An 18,850-nucleotide genomic window follows, 5' to 3' on the forward strand; every position below is an offset into this window, starting at 1 on the left:
ATCGCCAGGCCCCGCCGCGCGTGCGTCACGCGGAGCTCTAGGGACGCGAGTTCGCAGACACTGCGGGAGCTCGTGGATTTCGCTTTCCCGCCTCCCTCCTTCCTCCCAGGCCGGGGCTTACCTCCGTCCTCCCACTTCAGTGCGACCATGTTTGTTCCCTGCGGTGAGTCGGTCTGCGACCTCGCGGGTTTCACCCTCCTGATGGTGAGTCCCCGTCCTCTCCGCGGCCCGACCTCGGGGGGCTGCCTTTCGGAAGGCGCTTGCAGTGCCGCCACCCCAACTCGGGGGTATCACCGGCCCTGGGGGAAAGAGAGTACTTGTTTCTATAAGGTGTCCCCAAAAAAATGTATACACACACTTTGAGTGGTTATAAAGACACATTTCATTTTCAAAATTGAACTGTTTTGAAGAGTGTGTTTGGGGGACTTTGTATTTCGGGTTTTCAGCCCCCGCTGAAAATGGGGTGAGGTTGTCTCTGGAGGTCTCGATCCAAACCGAACCTTTGTTGGCGTTATCACCAAACCTTGTATCTAAGTCTACAGTTTGTAGTCTTTTTTGACTGTACAACGTAATGTATTTGGATATTACAGGTACGTTGTGCATATGCTGTGCGGGACATTCTCGTTACATTTTATCCTAGAAAAAGCGTTTCGCAACTAGTTTTAGAGTCATTCTTAAGCAAACAGGTCTTTGTCATTAACCAGAAAAACTGCCTGCGGATAGGGTAATGAAAGCAGCTTTGCCAGCAGCTAACATGGTTTAAGGCTCCTACAGTTGCCCGTGTTCGTTCATTGTTTCAGTAAACTTTCTGTTATGTGAAAATATTAGAATAAGACCAGGTACTTGTCCTCAGCGAGTTTTACCGTCTCGTTGGAAACACGTAAATCAATAAAGGCAATAAATGCTAGGACAGAAGTTTTTAAAATATATAGAAAGGCCCAAGGATTTACTGGGAGAGGGAGGGACACAAGGACCTGTTAAGAAAAGCTTCCTATGTAGAATCTTTAAAAAAAGAGAGAGAGGAAAAATAAATAAAAAAAGAAAGAAAACCCCACCAAACTCATAGCTGCCGAGAACTGATGGAGTGGCGAGTAGAGTGGAGTGGGTGAAATGGGTAAAAATAGCCAAAAGGTACAAACTTTCAGTTAGAAGTCAGTCCGGGGGGGGGGGGGGGGGGATGTAATGTGCAGCATGGTATCTATACTTAACAATACTGTAGTGTATATTTGAAAGTTGCTAAGAGAATTAAAAGTTCTCATTACAGCCAAAACCGGTTTGGCTCAATGGATAGAGCGTCGGCCTGCGGACTGAAGTTCAATTCCGGTCAAGGGCATGTACCTTGGTTGCCAGCACATCCCCAGTGGGGGGGGTGCAGGAGGCAGCTGGTCGATGTTTCTCTCTCATCGATGTTTCTAACTCTCTATTCCTCTCTGTAAAAAATCAATAAAATATATTTTTTTTAAAGTTTTCATTACAAGAAAAAAATTGTAACTGTGGTGATGGATCTTAAAACTAAATGTATTTGGTAATCATTTCATACAGGGGTGGGCAAAAGTAGGTGTACAGCCATGAGTAGGGATATAGTTTGTTCTTGTATTTTTAAATTATCGTGTTATTTGTTTGTATCACAACCGTAACCCTACTTTTGCCTGTTTATGTTTTAGTGAACAACTGTGGGGAATTGGGGCTGTGGAGGGACACCTTAAAAAAGAGGTAGTAGCTGCCCTCGCCGGTTTGGCTCAGTGGATAGAGCATTAGCCTGTGGACGGAAGGATCCCAGGTTCGAAAGATATGCTGATGGGAAGAACCCAGTAGTGAGGAAAAGATGGATCATAAAGGAAGTGAGGGTCTAACCAAAGTAGCAAAATCTTTGAGAAGAGGAAAGGGAAATGCAGGAGGTAACCAGAGGATTAATAGATGACAACAATGAAAAGTGGGAGACCACTCTGAAGGACCCATAAAAATATGGAGGGGGGGAAATATAAAGTAGAATCAATGAAAATTAGTCATGTATTAGGTATGCTTAGTAAAAGAAAGGGAAGAAGTTTCCCGGTGTAAGTAATTGGCTTAGTAATTGTTGTTCTTTTCTGAAATACAAAATATGGGGACAAGTTTGAGCAGAAGTTTAATATTGTATATGTTGAGTGTGTTACCTTTGATATAACCATGGGGAGATACCCGTTAGGCTCTCCATTTCAGATAAGTAGCTAGAGATTTGGCAGTTGGACTGTTAGTCATGGGGATAAGTGTGTGTGTGTGTGTGGTTTTAGTGTGAAAAGGAGCTCACACCAACCTTTAGGCACTAACAAAGCAAATAGAAAATCCAAGGGCACTTTTGTTCATACCTCACAGCCTTTATACTTCCTTTCCCACTGCCTGAAATATTCTCTCCCTTACCTCTTTCAGGCCTATAGTTTCTTGTCACCTGAAGTAATTCTTTTTTTGACCAAACCTTTTTAAAATTACAGCCAAACAAATATACACATGTTTACAGTCACTTAATTTTTGGTCATATTACTTTTGTAATTACTATTGTACACTGTATATTTTACCATTTATTTTCTTACAGATAAATTGCTCTCTCACTACAGTGGAATCTCCACCAGGCAGGAATTTTTGTTGATTTGTTTTACTGCATTCCCAGTACCTAGAGTAATGATTGACACATAGTAGGTGTTCAATAAGTGTTAAATCAATAGTCTCAAATGTGGAGGAGGCTCCCTCCCTGTTGACACCTCAGTTGCAGTTAATGAGAGAATCAGTATGTAGCAATGATGCAGCTGAGCATAAACTTCCAGTACTAGTGCTATCATTATTGTCTTCTGTCTAAACTTCTAAAAGTGCCGCTAATGTTGATGTCTTAATATATTTTTTAAATTATTTCAGCCGGCAGTATCCGTTGGAAATGTTGGCCAGCTTGCAATAGATCTGATCATTTCTACATTGAATATGTGTAAAATTGGTTACTTCTATACCGATTGTCTTGTGCCAATGGTTGGAAATAATCCATATGCAACATCAGAAGAAAATTCAACAGAACTCAGTATAAATGCTGAAGGTATGTAAGATTTCTGCATATTTTATTCTACTATAAGGTAGAGTTGTTTTACATTTGAAATAGACGCTATAGACCCTGTTTGGTAGCAGACATTTCCTTGATGCCAGCTTTGTGCAGAACTGATGACCCAGTCACATTGTCCTATTCTCATAGCCTTTTCTAAATGGCAACTCCTATGAGAAGTGTGATTGTACTTGTGTCCTTTGATAGAATTTGAAAATTTTGTGTTTTTTAACCTGGGGTGTGTTTTTTTTCCTTTTATCCTCACTTTTATTTCCTGTTCTTACTAGCATGTGTAAGCATCAGTAATACAAGGAAAGGAGAAAAGAGTATTCCATTGGGCTCAGTCCTCAGTATGTTTAGTATGTACTATCTCATCTAAGTTTCAGTCATCCTCTCATATTATTATACTAGAAGCCCGGTGCACGAAATTCGTACACGGCGGGGGGTTGTCCCTCAGCCCAGCCTGTACCCTCTCCAATCTGGGACTCCTGGAGGGATGTCCGACTGCCCGTTTAGGCCCGATCCTGGTGGGATCGGGCCTAAACGGGCAGTCGGACATCCCTCTCACAATCCAGGACTGCTGGCTCCCAACTGCTTGCCTGCCTGCCTTCCTCATTGCCCCTAACCGCTTCTGCCTGCCAGCCTGATCACCCCCTAACCACTCCGCTGCCAGCCTGGTTGATGCTTAACTGCTCCCCTGCCAGCCTGTTTGCCCCCAACTTCCCTCCTCTGCCGGCCTGGTCACCCCTAACTGCCCTCTCCTGCAGGGTTGATCACCTCCAACTGCCCTCCCTTGCAAGCCTGGTCCCTCTCAACTGCCCTCCCTTGCAGGCCTGGTGCCTCCCAACAGCCCTCTCCTGCTGGCCATCTTGTAGTGGCCATCTTGTGTCCACATGGGGGCAGGATCTTTGACCACATGGGGGCAGCTATATTGTATGTTGCAATGATGATCAATCTGTATATTATTCTTTTATTAGATAGGATAGAGGCCTGGTACAGGGGTGGGGGCCAGCTGGTTTGCCCTGAAGGGTGTCACAGATAAGGGTGGGGGTTCCCTTGGGGTGTGGGGCGGCCTGAGCGAGGGGCCTGTGGTGGTTTGCAGGCCGGCCACGCCCCCTGGCAACCCAAGGGGAGGCCCTGGTATCTGGAATTTATTTTCCTTCTACAATTGAAACTTTGTAGCCTGGGGCGGCAGCCATTTCTGTGGCAGTTAATTCACCTTCTACAATTGAAACTTTGTAGCCTTAAGCGGGTGGGCCCGGCTAGGGTGTGCAGAAAGCTTTGCTTTCCCTGTTGCCGCCAGCAACCCTGGCCTGCTCTCTCAAGCTCCATTCTGCCGCCATTTGTTTGAATTTGTTTACCTTCTATAATTGAAACTTTGTAGCTTGAGTGGAGGCTTAGGCCTGCAACAGCTATGGAAAGCTTGGCTTGCTCTGTTACCTGGGAAACCTTGCTCTCTGTGGCTGTAGCCATCTTGGATTGGGGTTAATTTGCATACTCACCCTGATTGGCTGGTGGCTTATGTAGCAGAGTGATGGTTAATTTGCATATTACCATTTTATTAGAGAGGATAATCCATAATATGATATCAGTAAGGCTCGGAAAGATTGAATTGCCTAATGTTGCTAGTAGGTGTAGGCCTTTCCCATAATTTTTCATTGGACTTTCAGGCTTAATCAGGAACACAGTTTATATTGCACTGACCACTGTTTGTTTATAATGGAGTACTGCACTGAATGAGTAAGGGAATAGCTGTTGATCATAAAGCATAGGAGCATCCAGTTACTTCATCTGATGGCCAGTTCCTCTGTTGGCCTCTCAGTCCTCTTTTATCATTTTAAGGTCAAAGTCAAGAAGTGCTAGAGGACCATGAAAGATTGTTGGTGGATTGAAAGACAAATGAAAAAGCATTTTGTTTTTTGTTAGTCTTATTACTCATGTCATTAACTTGTGATAATAAAAAACACTGAAAAAATCATCTTAATGAAATTCCTACAGGAAAGGTGGCTTTGTTAATAGAAGATATAATTTCAGTTATCTCCTTAAAGGATAAAGGACTATAAAAATTAGAGCTAGAATTTTTAATTTTCTATTTATGATAACAACTAATATTTATTATTATCTATAAACTGAACACTGTGCTTTTATATGTGTTAACTCATTTAATCCTCACAGTTATTCCATAGGTAGTTTTACAGATGAGGAAACCATTGCACAGAGAAGTTAAGGTCACATGATTAATGATTGGTATAACTGAGCTTCTAATCAAGCCACTCTGGTCCCTGAGGCTGACTCTTAAGTACCAAACCACCCTGCTAGTGTACCTTCATTCTAAAGGAGGACCCACCGATTTTCATGGACACAAACTGGCAACAAGTCAATTATAATGCTTTAATCTCCTTTATTTTTTTATTGATTTCAGAGAAGGAGAGAGAGAGACAGAAATACCAATGATGAAAGAGAATCATTGATCGGCCGACTCCTGCACACCTCACACCAGGAATTGAGCCCCAACTCAGGCATGTGCCCTGACTGGGAATTGAACCGTGATATCCTGGCTCATAGGTTGATACTCAACCACTGAGCCACACCGGCTAGGCTGTTGTTGTTTTTTTAAGATGAAGTATTTTGAAATAAATTATAGACATGACATTTCACCTTAAATATGTAAGTGTGCATCTCTTATCTTTTAAGAACATTTTCTTACAAAAGTAAAATACCATCCTATATAATAAAAGCCTAATATGCAAATTGTCCCCTCAACCAGGAGTTCGGCCAAGGGGCGGGGCCAGCCGGTGGCAGGCAGCCAGGGGAAGGGAGGCCCCAGCCGGCAGTCACTAGGGGCCCTACCCATGCATGAATTACAGTTTACGTTCAATATTCGTATTAATTTCAGCATAGTGGTTAGTCAGTCATATACTTTACAAATTAGTTCCCCCAATATTTCAAGTACCCACCTGACAAATAGTTATTACGTTATTTTCACTGTTTCCTAGGGTGTGCTTTACATTCCAGGACTATTTTGTGACTACCAATCTGAAGTTCTTAATCCCTTCACTTAACATATTACTCTAGGTACATCCATGCTGTTGCAAATGGTAAGATTTCATTCTTTTTTTATGGCCGAGTAATATTCCATTGTGTATATGTACTACAACTTCTTTATCCTTTTGTCTATTTACAGGCACTTGGGTGGCTAATAGTTTTATTTCCATAACTCCTTCATTTTAACTTTTGTATGATTTCATTTTCTTCTTGTCTTTACAGTATATTCATTGCCTTCAAAGAAGCTAGTGGTTCTTCAGTTAAGGTCCATTTTTATTAAGGTTAGCATATTATATTTGCCTTTTAAAATTTATTAAAGTAAAATATAATGAGAAAATACTAAGTATCATTAAGAATTAAGAGTCAGCCGAGGCCGGTTTGGCTCGGTGGATGGAGCGTCGGTCTGCGGACTGAGGGGTCCCGGGTTCGATTCCGGTCGGGGGCATGTACATTGGTTGCGGGCACATCCCCGGTGGGGGGTGTGCGGGAGGCAGCTGGTCGATGTTTCTCTCTCATCGATGTTTCTGGCTCTCTATCCCTCTCCCTTCCTCTCTGTAGAAAATCAATGGAATATATTTAAAAAAAAAAAAAAAAAGAATTAAGAGTCAAAAATAATTTGAGTTTTTATTGTATGTACAGTTAAGAAAGGTTTGAATTTACAGTGGGGGGGAAAATCTCATAAAATTTCAGATGTGCTACTATTATTTTATGATTATATTGAAAGGAATTGGGACATAGAGCTTGGATCTTACATATTCACAATTCAGGTAGCCTTGGTGAAAAAATTTAAGCATGTGAATATTATAGGTTTATTTCATTTGTATTATGTTTCAACCAGTGGCATCTACATATAAGTTATGTATATATCAAAATATTTTCTGCATCCAGCTGCTACCACTGTAGTCCAAACTACTGTCATTTCTCATGCCCCTGATTCTAGTCTTGCCCCACCCACTTACCACAAATACTTAATAGTCTTTGCAAACAGCACGTCAGTGTTCCTTTCAAATCACATAACTTCTCTCTTCAAAAAGCCTTTTAGTGGCTTCCTATCTTATTCAGAGTGAATTCACAGCACTACCATTGCCTATCAGGCCCTTCATTTGCACTGATATGATAGCTCTGGCCACATGTAGCTGTTTAAATTTTGATTCATTAATTAAAAATGAATAAAATTTAAATTCAGTTTCTCCATCATTCTAGTCACATGTGGCAAGCACCTGCCATAAAGAGCATTTCTTTCAGTGCAGAGTTCTGTTGGACAGTTGCTCTACCTAATCTGACCTCCGACCACTCCTCTGTGCTCATTGCCTATGGACCCTTTTTGCTCACCCTGCCTGCTTCAGCCACACTGGCATCCCTGTGTTGTTAAATGAAGTTCACTCCTGTCTCAGAATCTTAACACTAATTTCTCTGCTTGGAATACTTTTCCCTGGATACCTAAATGGCTCACTTCCTTTAGTCTTTGCTTAAATGTTACCTCATCAGAAAGGCCTTCCCTGACCACCCTTTCTATCATCTTACCCTGTGCTAGTTTTCTTCACAACTCATCACTACGTGGCATGTCATATATATGTTCATTATCTACTTCTAATAGAAAGTAAGTTTCCTGAGAGAAATAATGATGTATCATTCACTCTTAATATTCCCAGCTTCTAAAACAGTGCTTTGCAAGCCCAGCCTGCATGGCTCAGTGGTTGAACGTTGACCTATGAACCAGGAGGTCATGGTTCGATTCTGGTAGGGGCACATGCCTAGGTTGTGGGCTCAGTCCCCAGTGGAGGGCGTGCAGGAGGCAGCTAGTTGATGATTCTCTCTCATCATTGATGTTTCTCTCTCTCTCTCCCGCTCCCTTCCTCGCTGAAAAAAATAAAAATATTTTTTAAATGAAATAAAATAGTGCTTGGCATATAGAGAAGCTGTCAATAAATGTTGACTTAAGGTTCCATCTGTTTAGGAAGTCAGAAATTTATCAATGGAGGCCCTCCCCCATGCTCCTTCTAGTTGACGCTATATTATGTACTTCTTTATTTCCAGTTTCCTTTACCAACATTCTATTTGTGAGGTACATTTATGTTGTTGCAAGTAGCGGTAGTTTGTTTATTCTCACCTCTATGTAGGATTCTGCTATATAAATAAATCATAATTAATTCAATGGACTGTTACTGGAGCATTTGATATTTTCCAATTTTAGGCTATCATGAATAGTGTTATGATTATTTTAATATTTATATTAGAACCACTCTTTACTTTCTTTAGTTAATAATATCATACCCAAAGTTTGCAATAAGAGTTGCTAACATTTTTACATTTTGTCACATGGCTTTTTGTTCACTCTTACATCAGTGTAAGTTCAAGAATTAAGTTAAACACTTATATATTTTTTTATTTTTATTTTTTTATTCATTTCAGAGAGGAAGGGAGAGGGAGAGATAGAAACATCAATGACGACAGAGAATCATTGATTAGCTGCCTTCTACATGCCCATACTGGGGATTGAGCACACAACCTGGATATGTGCCCTTGACCGGAATCAAACCAGTTCTGCAGGCCGTCGCTCTATCCACTGAGCAAAACTGGCTAAAGCGTTAAACACTTCTAAATGAAATTTTTGGTAAATAATGACTTCAAAGTAGCAGACATTTATTGAGCATTGATACTTTGCACCAATACTGTTTTAAGCACTCTGTATATATTACCAGGCAGCCTGATTCTAGAAATTGCCTCTCTCAACCATTATACTATCCAGCACTCCTATTTTTTAAAGATTAACCATTCCTTATCTGCATTTTAAATTTTATTGAATTAACAGTATGTCAAGAGTTTCCATAAAGTGGGTTCTCCCCCTCATAATTTTATAACCTACATTCCACATTAACCAAGATGTTAACATCTTGTCACACTTGCTTGATTCTCTCTGCACAGTTTTCTTTTGCTAAGCAATACAAAAACAGGCCAGCAACATCATATTCCACCCCCAAAATACTTTAGCACATATCTTTCAAGAATAAGGACATTTATTTTTCACAACCACAACACCATTACCACACCTAAGAAAAGCAGCATTTAATCAATTTTTCAGTAGTGTCATCCAGAATATTCAAATTTCCCTAATTGTCTTCAACATATCCTTTAATTTTGGATCCATTCAAGATTCATATGTTGCACATGCCTGTTACATGTTTTTAGTTGGTATCCTTCACTATAGAACTGGCTTTCCTTTCTGGTCTTCAAAATATTGACTCCTTTGAGAAAATAAGACCAGATGTTTGGCATTCTGGATTTATCTAATTGTTTCATCATGATCAAATACAGGTCAGAAATTTTTTAAGTAATAATGGATTACTTAATTGAAGTACTTGGAAATTTTCCTTTGTTAGTCAAAATAGAATTTTTTTAAAATCTAGATTCCTCACAATTTATTTCTAAACTAGAGGCCCAGTGCACAGATTCGTGCACCGGTGGGGTCTCTCGGCCTTACCTGCGCCCTCTCGCTATCCGGGACCCCTCGGGGGATGTTGGATAGACTGTTTCAGCCCAATCCCCGCAGACCCGATTGAAACAGGAGGGAGCCCCATCCTGTGTGCTGAGTGTCTGTCCCCTGGTGGTCAATGCTTGTCAGTGACTGGTCGTTCGGTTGCTTAGACTTTTATATACTAGTATATAGATTGTAAAGATATAATATGTAATTCATTGCTCTTCATTTTTCACCTTCAGTTTAAGGACTGTAAGTGGATTTTAAAATAATTCTAATTTTAGTGTATTTACATTATATATCATGAGATAAAGTTGATGAAATATTATAGAGAATCTTCTTATACTCTAGGATCTAACTTTTTTATTTTCTTCTTTCCCCCCCAACATATACAAAGTATAAATCAAAGCCATTCTGTGAAAAACTGCTTTCATGGGTGAAAAGTAGTAACTGTGCCAAAGTTATTGTTCTTTCGAGCAGTCATTCATATCACTGTAATGATCTACAGCTTCGCAGGTATGTTTTTGCCTTTGAAAAAATGTTTTTGTAAAGATTATGCAATATTATTATGATTTATCTATTAAAAGGTTAAAATAAGTTTTACAAGCCATGTATATCCTTACCTCTCCTCTCTGAAATTCAGAAAGAAGAAGGTAAAAGTCAAGAGATAGGAGGGAGCACAGTTAGATAGACTCTTTTAGTTCCATAGTTGGGACAGAAGGAAAGCTTTGGTGTAAATATACAGATGGTTCTGGCCTTTCCGTCTGGCCGCAGCCATCAGGTAAACCAAGATGGGCGCTTACAAGTACATCCAGGAGCTATGGAGGAAGAAGCAGTCTGATGCAATGCGCTTCCTTCTCAGGGTGCGCTGCTGGCAGTACCACCAGCTCTCTGCACTCCACAGGGCCCCCCACCCCACCCGGCCCGACAAAGCGCACAGGCTGGACTCCGAGGCCAAGCAAGGTTATGTCATATATCAGATTTGTGTGCGCCGTGGTGGCCGCAAACACCCTATTCCTAAAGGCGCGACCTACGGCAAGCCTGTCCATCACGGTGTTAACCAGCTAATGTTTGCTCGAAGTCTTCAGTCTGTTGCTGAGGAGCAAGCTGGACGCCACTGTAGGGCTCTGAGAGTCCTGAATTCTTACTGGGTTGGTGAAGATTCCCCGTACAAATTCTTTGAGGTTATCCTCATTGATCCATTCCATAAGGCTATCGTAAGAAATCCTGACACCCGGTGGATCACCAAACCAGTCCACAAGCACAGGGAGATGCGAGGGCTGACATCTGCGGGCCGCAAGAGCCGTGGCCTTGGGAAGGGCCACAAGTTCCACCACACTATTGGTGGTCCTCGCCCTGCAGCTTGGAGAAGGCGCAATACTCCGGCTCCACCGTTACTGCTAATATAAGTAACGTTGATAAAATTCTTACCTAATAAACAATTTAGGACAGTAAATACACACACACACACACACACACAGATGGTTCTGGAACTGCTTTGATTGTGTGGTATTGTGCATGCAACATCACAGAGCTAATCTATTTTATTGCATGATCATTTATGCACCTATAAAGTCATGATGAAAAATATCAGCCAAGAGTAACCTTTCAAAACTGGAGCTAATTTCTAGGAATCTCACAATAGGCCTCATGGCCAGAAGGGAGCAGAGCTGTGAAAACTAAATTTATCTTCATGATGGTCTTACCTTAGTTTAAATATTCCTATCTCTTTACCATCTGTCTGTAAATAGCAAGTCAGAGCAATATTTTTTACATGTTATTCTTCCAAAGATTGCTAAAATTTAGGTTTGCCTTGTGCAATGGAATAGAGAATGTAAGATAATTTTTTCTAAAAGAACTGATTTTTGCCTTCATGTTTATATTGGTGAGTTTTTAGAAAGTTAATTATGTAATTGTTTCTAGTACTCCCTTTAGGTATCTACTTACACCTTCCCTGCAAAAAAGTGTTCAAAATAAAATAAAAAGCCTTAACTGGGAAGAAATGGAAAAAAGCCCATGCATTCCTGAAATAAGTGATTCTGCGTATTGCATCCGTATACCTGGAGGAGGTATCACAAAAACACTCTATGATGAAGGGTGAGTTTGTTTGCCTCTTTGTTCATTTGTTCCCGCTTTATTTAAAAATGAAAGTAAGATAATTTGGAGAATTGTTGGATTGCTTATTGGAACTTTGAAAACCCTATATAATAAAAGAGTAATATGCAAATCGATCAAACGGCAGAAAGACTGATCACTATGACACACACTGACCACTGAAGGCAGATGCTCAACGCTGGAGCTGCCCCCTGGTGGTCCGTGCGTTCCCACAGGGGGAGTGCCACTCAGCCAGAAGCTGGGCTCACGGCTGGCAAGCCCAGCGGGGGTGGCGGGAGCCTCTCCTGCCTCCACTGCAGGTGGGCGGTAAGGAGCAAGGATTCCGGACTGTGAGAGCCCTGGATTGCAAGAGGGATGTCTGACTGCCGGCTTAGGGGGGATCGGGAGGGGGAATCCCCCAATCCCCTCGATCGAGCCTAAGCTGGCAGGCGGACATTCCCTGAGGGGTCCTGGTCCTGACTGCAAGAGGGCACAGGCCGGGCTGAAGGACAAACCACCAACCCCACCACACACACACACACACACACACACACACACACACACACACACACACACCCGTGCATGAATCTCATGCATCAGGCCTCTAGTATATTTATAAAATGGAAATTACATTCAGGGGAAAGATTGAAATTTGATTATAGGACAATAGGTCCTGAAAAGCCTTATTTAACACTTTATTATGTGTGGCATGTTAGGGATTCTGATACTTGTTCAATGCAACCTCTATAATCTTTTTTTATGTTTTGGTTTGGGGTTTTTTTTTGTTTTATATTTGTTTATATTTATTTTTTTATTATTTTTTTTAAAATATATTTTATTGATTTTTCACAGAGAGAAAGGGAGAGGGATAGAGAGCTAGAAACATCGATGAGAAAGATACATCGACCAGCTGCCTCCTGCACACCCCCCACCGGGGATGTGCCCGCAACCAATGTACATGCCCTTGACCGGAACCGAACCTGGGACCCTTCAGTCCGCAGACTGACGCTCTATCACTGAGCCAAACCGGTTTTGGCTGTTTATATTTATTGATTTATTGATTATATATTGATTTCAGAGAGGAAAGGAGAGGGAGAGAAACATCAGTGATGAGAGAGAATTATTGATTGGCTGCCTCCTGCTCGCTCCACACTGGGGATCAAGCCCGCAACCCGGGCACGTGCCCTAACTGGGAATCGAACAATGATCTCCTGGTTCACAGGTTGACGCTCTACCACTGAGCCACGCCAACTGGGCTATAATCTTTTTTTTAATTGTGGTAACATATCCATAACATTAACCATTTTTAAGTGTACAATTAAGTGGCATTAAATACATTCACAGTGTTGTGAACCCATCACCACTTTCAGAACATTGTCATCATTTTAAACAGAAAATCTGTTGCATTAAATAATAATTCCTATTTTATTTCTGTAAAGTCAGTAGTAATGTCCTCACTTTTATTTCTGAATCAGTAATTTGAGTCTTCCCACATTCTTTAAAATGTAGTTGAATTGAATATATGTATCTGCAAGATCCTACAAAACATAACTTTAGAGTTCATCCTATTTGAAATTGTTTCTCATAAAATCAATTTTCTTTTATTCAGCTATAGCAAGACCTGTGTTTAATGTTCAATGCAATTTTACATTCATTGCGATAAATAATTTTTAATATATTTTTTAAATTGATTTTTAAAGAGAGAGAAAGGGAGAGGATGGATAAAAACAGAGATGAGAGAGGAACATCATCGATTGGCTGCCTCCTGCACATCCCCCACGGGATTGAGCCTGAAACCCGGCATGTGCCCTGACTGAGAATTGAACTGTGATCTCCAAGTTCATAGGTCCACACTCAACCAATGAGCCCAACCAGCCTGGCACAATAAATAATTTTTAAAATTGAAAAAAAATCATATAACTCATATAATTTTTAATCCTTTTTTCTCCCTCAATGCATATTAAGATTATTTGCTAAATTTTTTTGTGATATACATATTTTGCCTTCTCATTATCAGAACAAATATATATTCTGATCTCTGGATAAGAAAATATTGCTCCTTGTGACAGTGGTGTGGCTGACCTGAGAGCCCTTACACAGGGGTGGGCAAGAGTAGGTTTAAAGCTGTGAGTACACAAAACACAGAGTTTATTCTTCTGTTATCACTTATTAATTATTGTTATTTTCCATACAAACAACTGTAAACCTACTTTTGTCCACTCCTGTATTTTTTTTTTAAGTTTTTTTTTTTTAATATATTTTATTGATTTTTTACAGAGAGGAAGAGAGAGGGATAGAGAGTTAGAAACATAGATGAGAGAGAAACATCGATCAGCTGCCTCCTGCACACCCCCTACTGGGGATGTACCCGCAACCAAGGTACATGCCCTTGACCGGAATCGAACCTTGGGACCCTTGAGTCCACAGGCCGACGCTCTATCCACTGAGCCAAACTGGTTTTGGCAAGTCTACTCCTGTATTTAATTGTAAATGAATAATGGATATATCTCATGTGTTAGATTTTAGTGTCACAAAAAGTAATAAAATGAGTCACACTCCACCTTCCATTTTTACAGAGAGGACCAGAGGATGATACTAAAATTCTTATTCTACTACTAGAAGCCCAGTGCACGAATTCATACATAGGTGGGGTCTGGCCCGCCTGCCCCGATGGGGTTTGATCAGGGGCGGGCGGGGGGGGGGGGAAGGGCTGCAGGGGGTTCGCCAGCCGGCCCCACCCCATTTGGGGTTCGGGGACAGGTCAGCCAGGGGGAGGGGCTGTGGGAGGTTGCGGGAGGCCGATCAGGGCCCTGATCAGGCTGGTTGGCCACCACAGTGTGTGTCATAGCAACCGGTCGTTCCAGATGTTCCGTTCCAGTTGCTTGGCTTTTATATATATAGATTTTTGTTACAAAGTAGTAGTGTGGGGCACTGTAAGTTCAAGACCATACCCCAGCACTTTTTAAGCTAGAGCCTTTAAAATGAAGGCACACCAGGGTGGCTGGCTTTCTCTCAGCATGAGCCATTTCTAAGGCTGTCATGACATGAGTATTCAGGAACTAGAATCTTCTGAGCCAACACTGCTCACAGTTCTTCCATACAAAGCCAGAGAGTCCCTAAGATATTTCAGAACTGTGTACTGAGATGGTATAATTAGTGCTAACAACTTCCAGCTTCTAATTTTTAAGCTGAAATGCTGTGGTCGGCTCTCCCTGTACAGCTGAGACCTTTGAACTTAAACGTCAAATTCTCCTCCACGTCTTAAATCTGTAGCTCTCTGTCAGTCATGTGCTCTCAAGTTTTGGTATAGTTTTTCTCGTGGTGCTTGGTTTTAGGGTGTTAGAAATGATTTTTGCTTTTGTTGGCAAACAGGAAGCTTTTTGCATTGGTAAGATCTCCATCTTGTTACTAGCTTGAGGCATTTATAACAGAACAGTTAGGAGACTTCGGTTTGGAGTCAGAAAGACCTAGCTTCAAGTGCCACCTCTGCCACTTCCTACATATAGAACTTGGAGCCTGTTAACTGTATTGAAATCTCTGTGAACCAAAGTTACCTCATAATTAATTGCTAACATTAATTATGGGCACTGTTTTAAGCACTTTGCCATCACTACCGCCTTTTAACCTCACAACAACCCTATGAGGTCAGTTCTGTTATCTGTTATGACCCCTCTTTTACAGAAGAAGAACACTAAAGCCTTGATTAAGTAACTTGCCCGACATAATCTGGTAAGTGGCAGAGCTAGAATTTGAATCCGGGTACTCTGTCCTTGTTCCCATTATTCCAAACTGATTTGAGTTATGAAATCGGTATAATTATAACTTTCTCAAGGATTGTTGTAGGGATTAAGTAATAAAATATGCAGACATCGCTTAGCACATAATAATCACTCAATAAATGTAAGAAGTAATAGTAAGGTTCCCCCCACCCCCCTTTATTCTGTTCCACAGTTTTCTTTCGCTGCTTTTCAATAATAAGGTGTTAAAATCTTTCAGTCTCTGCTGTGGTGCTTCTGAAAAATAGCTGTTTCTACAGTAGGTTTCAGGAGTAGATCAGAACATACCTCATGTTCTATAACCAAGGATAGAGGAGTGGTTTTTCATGTAGCCTTGGTGTGAGGCACAAACTTGCATATGCCTAGGGTGGGCTTACATGGATGGCTCCAAGTCCTGTCCGCACAAACAGAAGAATGTATCTGGGGTAACAGGAGATAAATAAGTGATTTCATGATGGGTATCTTCTCCTTGCCCAAAACCTAGATTATCTTAGCTATAAAAACAGACACACGTAGCTATAGTTACATGCTCAAAGTTCTTAGCTGAAGTCAGCGTCTTTTATCAGTAGAATACTTAATTTTTTTTTTTTAATTTGTTGTAGCTGTTCTAAAGAAATCCCAATGGCTGTTCTGCTAAAATTTGTTTCAGAAGGAGACAATATCCCAGATGCATTAGGTCTTGTTGAATATCTTAATGAATGGCTTCAGATAATCAAACCACATGTAAGTTTTTCCTATAGCTTAAGCCTCTGATTTCTCTGGTTATATATTAATAAACTTGTATTTTATATGCTGTATAAGTAGACCAAATAAGTAAAAGTTTATGTTGAATATAAACGTGTTTCTACATAAAATTTATTTTAACTGAACTTTTTAAAGGAGAGCAGTTAACCAGCCTGCTGTTTATACAGTTGTTTCATTAAGGCTAATTCTCCAAAAAAGGAATATCTTAAGTTACAAAGTAGTAGTGTGGGGATATATCTCATGTGGGGATATACTTCATTGTATTCATTGTTCATATTGCATTTATACCAAAAAGCTTCTTATGAAAATAAACAAGTTCTTTTTGGAATTCAGGATTCCTTTTTTAGAAAACAAAAGGTATTGTTATATGAGCAATACTGCAGCTATCGAATACACATTATAATTAAAATACTTTTCTCTATTATGAAATAAGAACATCACACCCAGAGAAATCAGTTAGCCTTTAGGCTGTTTTAAGTCCCATAAGGCGGTTTTATATGGTAGGAAACTGTCTTTTTAATTTATGATTTTGCTAAGGACAAATTGATACACTCACAGTTTTTTTTTTAATACCTATTTCTTTTGAACTTGATTTTACTTGGTGGAATCTATACACAGCCTTTCTGGCATATCTTTATGATTTGAAACTTGAGGAAAGTTATCTTAAGTTGACATAAAGACATAGAAATTTATTGCTTTGTTTTTCTTTACAATAAAACGGAGCTAAAAGTGTCAAAACCAAAAGGAACCAAAAAGCTAGGGATTAACATGTAATACGTACATGTTAAAAGGTAATTTGTTGGTAAAGATGAAGGATTAAAACATTTTGTTCTTCATTTACAGAGTGATGACCCCACAGCATCTGCCTTGCCGTGGAAAATGCCAAGTTCTTGGAGATTACTCTTTGGCAGTGGTCTTCCCCCTGCGCTTTTCTGATCTGTTTTCATTTTTATATCTTATGTCCCAAGACACTTACTACCAACACAATTGTTAACTGTATAAAAGTTGTATTATCTAATGTATTAGAAAATAAATCTTAACTCTTTACAGAAAAAAAGGATTAGCAAAAGATTGGTTTTGCTATGCTTTTCATCATATACAACAAATGTAAATTTTGTACAATAAAATATTTCCTAAGTAATTTCATGACATGTCTTTTTAGTTTTTTTTTTAACTCAGACTTCTCTATTAGTTTCCTGTTTCTGCTGTAACAAATTACCACAAACTTAGTGGCTTAAAACAACACAAATTCCTTACAATTCTAGAAGTCAGAAGCCCAAAAGTAGGTCTCACTGTTCTAAGTGTTAGCAGGTCTGTGTTCCCTATGGAGGCTCCAGGAGAGAATCAGTTTCCTACCCCTTACTAGTTTATAGAAGCTACATTCTTTGGCTCATAGCCTCTTTTACTTATAAGGATCCTTGTGATTACATTGGTCACAACACGATAATCTCCAATAATTTCCCCACCTCGAATTTTAGTATAAAAGAAATAATAAAAATAGTTTCTATTTTTAAGTAAGTGCCTACTACATACCAGTCACTTTTTACACATGATCTTATATATCTGCTAATTGGCTTTGTTACCTCCATGCGTGCAAGGCCTTCTAATATTAACCCTTTGCACTCGCTTGCTTTTTTCTCGATTCCTTTATTCTAATGCTAACCTTGTCGAGTCACACTCGACATCCGAGTGCAAAAGGTTAAAGGATACACCCTACTTCGTAGTACTTAGTAAATTATTTGTTTGTGTTATATAAGTCATATTGAGTTCCATAGCCTGGTCCTGTTTCCCTTGTTAAAATACTAAGGGGTCCTCCTGCATGCCCCCAACTGGGGATCAAAAAAAAAAAAAAATACTAAGGGGTCCTGACTGGTTTGGCTCTGTGGATAGAGTGTTGGCCTGCGGACTGAAGGGTCCCAGGTTCGATTCAGGTCTAGGGCATGTACCTTGGTTGTGGGCACATCCCCAGTAGTGGGTGTGCAGGAGGCAGCTGATTGATGTTTCTGACTCTCTATCCCTCTCCCTTCCTCTCTGTAAAAATCAATAAAATATGTGTGTTTTTTTTAAAATAAAATACTAAGGGGAGGTGACAACCAGATAGTGGGGTAGGAAGTTCCTGCCCTCATTCCCCACAGAGACACCAACTTAGCAATAATATAAAGGCCAAAATGCCTTTATGAGAAATCCAGAAACTTGAAGTAGCAAAAGAAGAGTGACTTACCGCATACAAATGAGCTCCCATAAAATAATCAGTAGATCTCTCAGCAAAAACCGTAGAGGCCAGAAGGGAGTGGGATAATATATACAAAGTTCTAAGAAGAAAAAACACCTGACAATACTATCCAGCAAAACTGTAATTCACAAATGAAGAAATACTTTTCCAGATGAACAAAAGCTAAGGAAGCTCATCACTACTAGATGTGTGCCTTTCAAGAAATGCTAAAGGGAGTCCTGTAAGTTGAAAGGAAGAGATTTTAGCAACATGAAAACATACAGAAATACAAAACTCTGGTAAACGTAAATAGACAAATACAGGACACTGTAATGGTGTGTAAAGCAGTGATGGGCAACCTTTTGAGCTTGGTGTGTCAAACTTCGCCAAAAAACTGAGCATAATTCGGGTAGTGTGTCACTTTGAGGAAAAAACATTATTTC

At 40.2% G+C, this 18,850-nt stretch overlaps 1 protein-coding gene and 1 pseudogene across 3 annotated transcripts; both read left to right on the forward strand.

Moving 5' to 3' along the window:
- Nucleotides 1-19: 19 nt before the first annotated feature.
- Nucleotides 20-17,327, forward strand: PSMG2 (proteasome assembly chaperone 2). Of its 2 annotated transcripts, none has more exons than XM_079784361.1 (7): nucleotides 20-204; nucleotides 2,887-3,058; nucleotides 6,329-6,387; nucleotides 9,979-10,097; nucleotides 11,505-11,678; nucleotides 16,054-16,174; nucleotides 17,039-17,327. In XM_079784361.1, exons 1-7 carry the CDS (start codon nucleotides 148-150, stop codon nucleotides 17,129-17,131), a joined length of 795 nt encoding a protein of 264 aa, XP_079640487.1. In that variant the 5' UTR covers nucleotides 20-147; the 3' UTR covers nucleotides 17,132-17,327. The 2 variants fall into 2 exon arrangements, with proteins under 2 accessions (XP_079640487.1, XP_079640488.1); XM_079784362.1 differs by having other exon boundaries at nucleotides 52-163.
- On the forward strand, nucleotides 10,117-11,487 carry LOC307107247 (large ribosomal subunit protein eL15-like; annotated as a pseudogene). The gene has a single exon. The product of its transcript is annotated as a large ribosomal subunit protein eL15-like (transcript).
- Nucleotides 17,328-18,850: the final 1,523 nt, after the last annotated feature.

The sequence above is a fragment of the Cnephaeus nilssonii genome, assembly GCF_951640355.1.
Source record: "Cnephaeus nilssonii genome assembly, chromosome: 11".
NCBI classification, from domain to species: domain Eukaryota; kingdom Metazoa; phylum Chordata; class Mammalia; order Chiroptera; family Vespertilionidae; genus Cnephaeus; species Cnephaeus nilssonii.

What these genes read in the sequence shown, in the direction of transcription:
- PSMG2 (XM_079784361.1), top strand. Translation starts at nt 148, where the DNA reads ATGTTTGTTCCCTGCGGTGAGTCGGTCTGCGACCTCGCGGGTTTCACC. An exon ending in TAAGGTCCATTTTTATTAAG is followed by an intron (nt 6,388 to 9,978) that starts GTTAGCATATTA and finishes ACATATACAAAG; the next exon opens with TATAAATCAAAGCCATTCTG. An exon ending in AATGATCTACAGCTTCGCAG is followed by an intron (nt 10,098 to 11,504) that starts GTATGTTTTTGC and finishes AATTGTTTCTAG; the next exon opens with TACTCCCTTTAGGTATCTAC.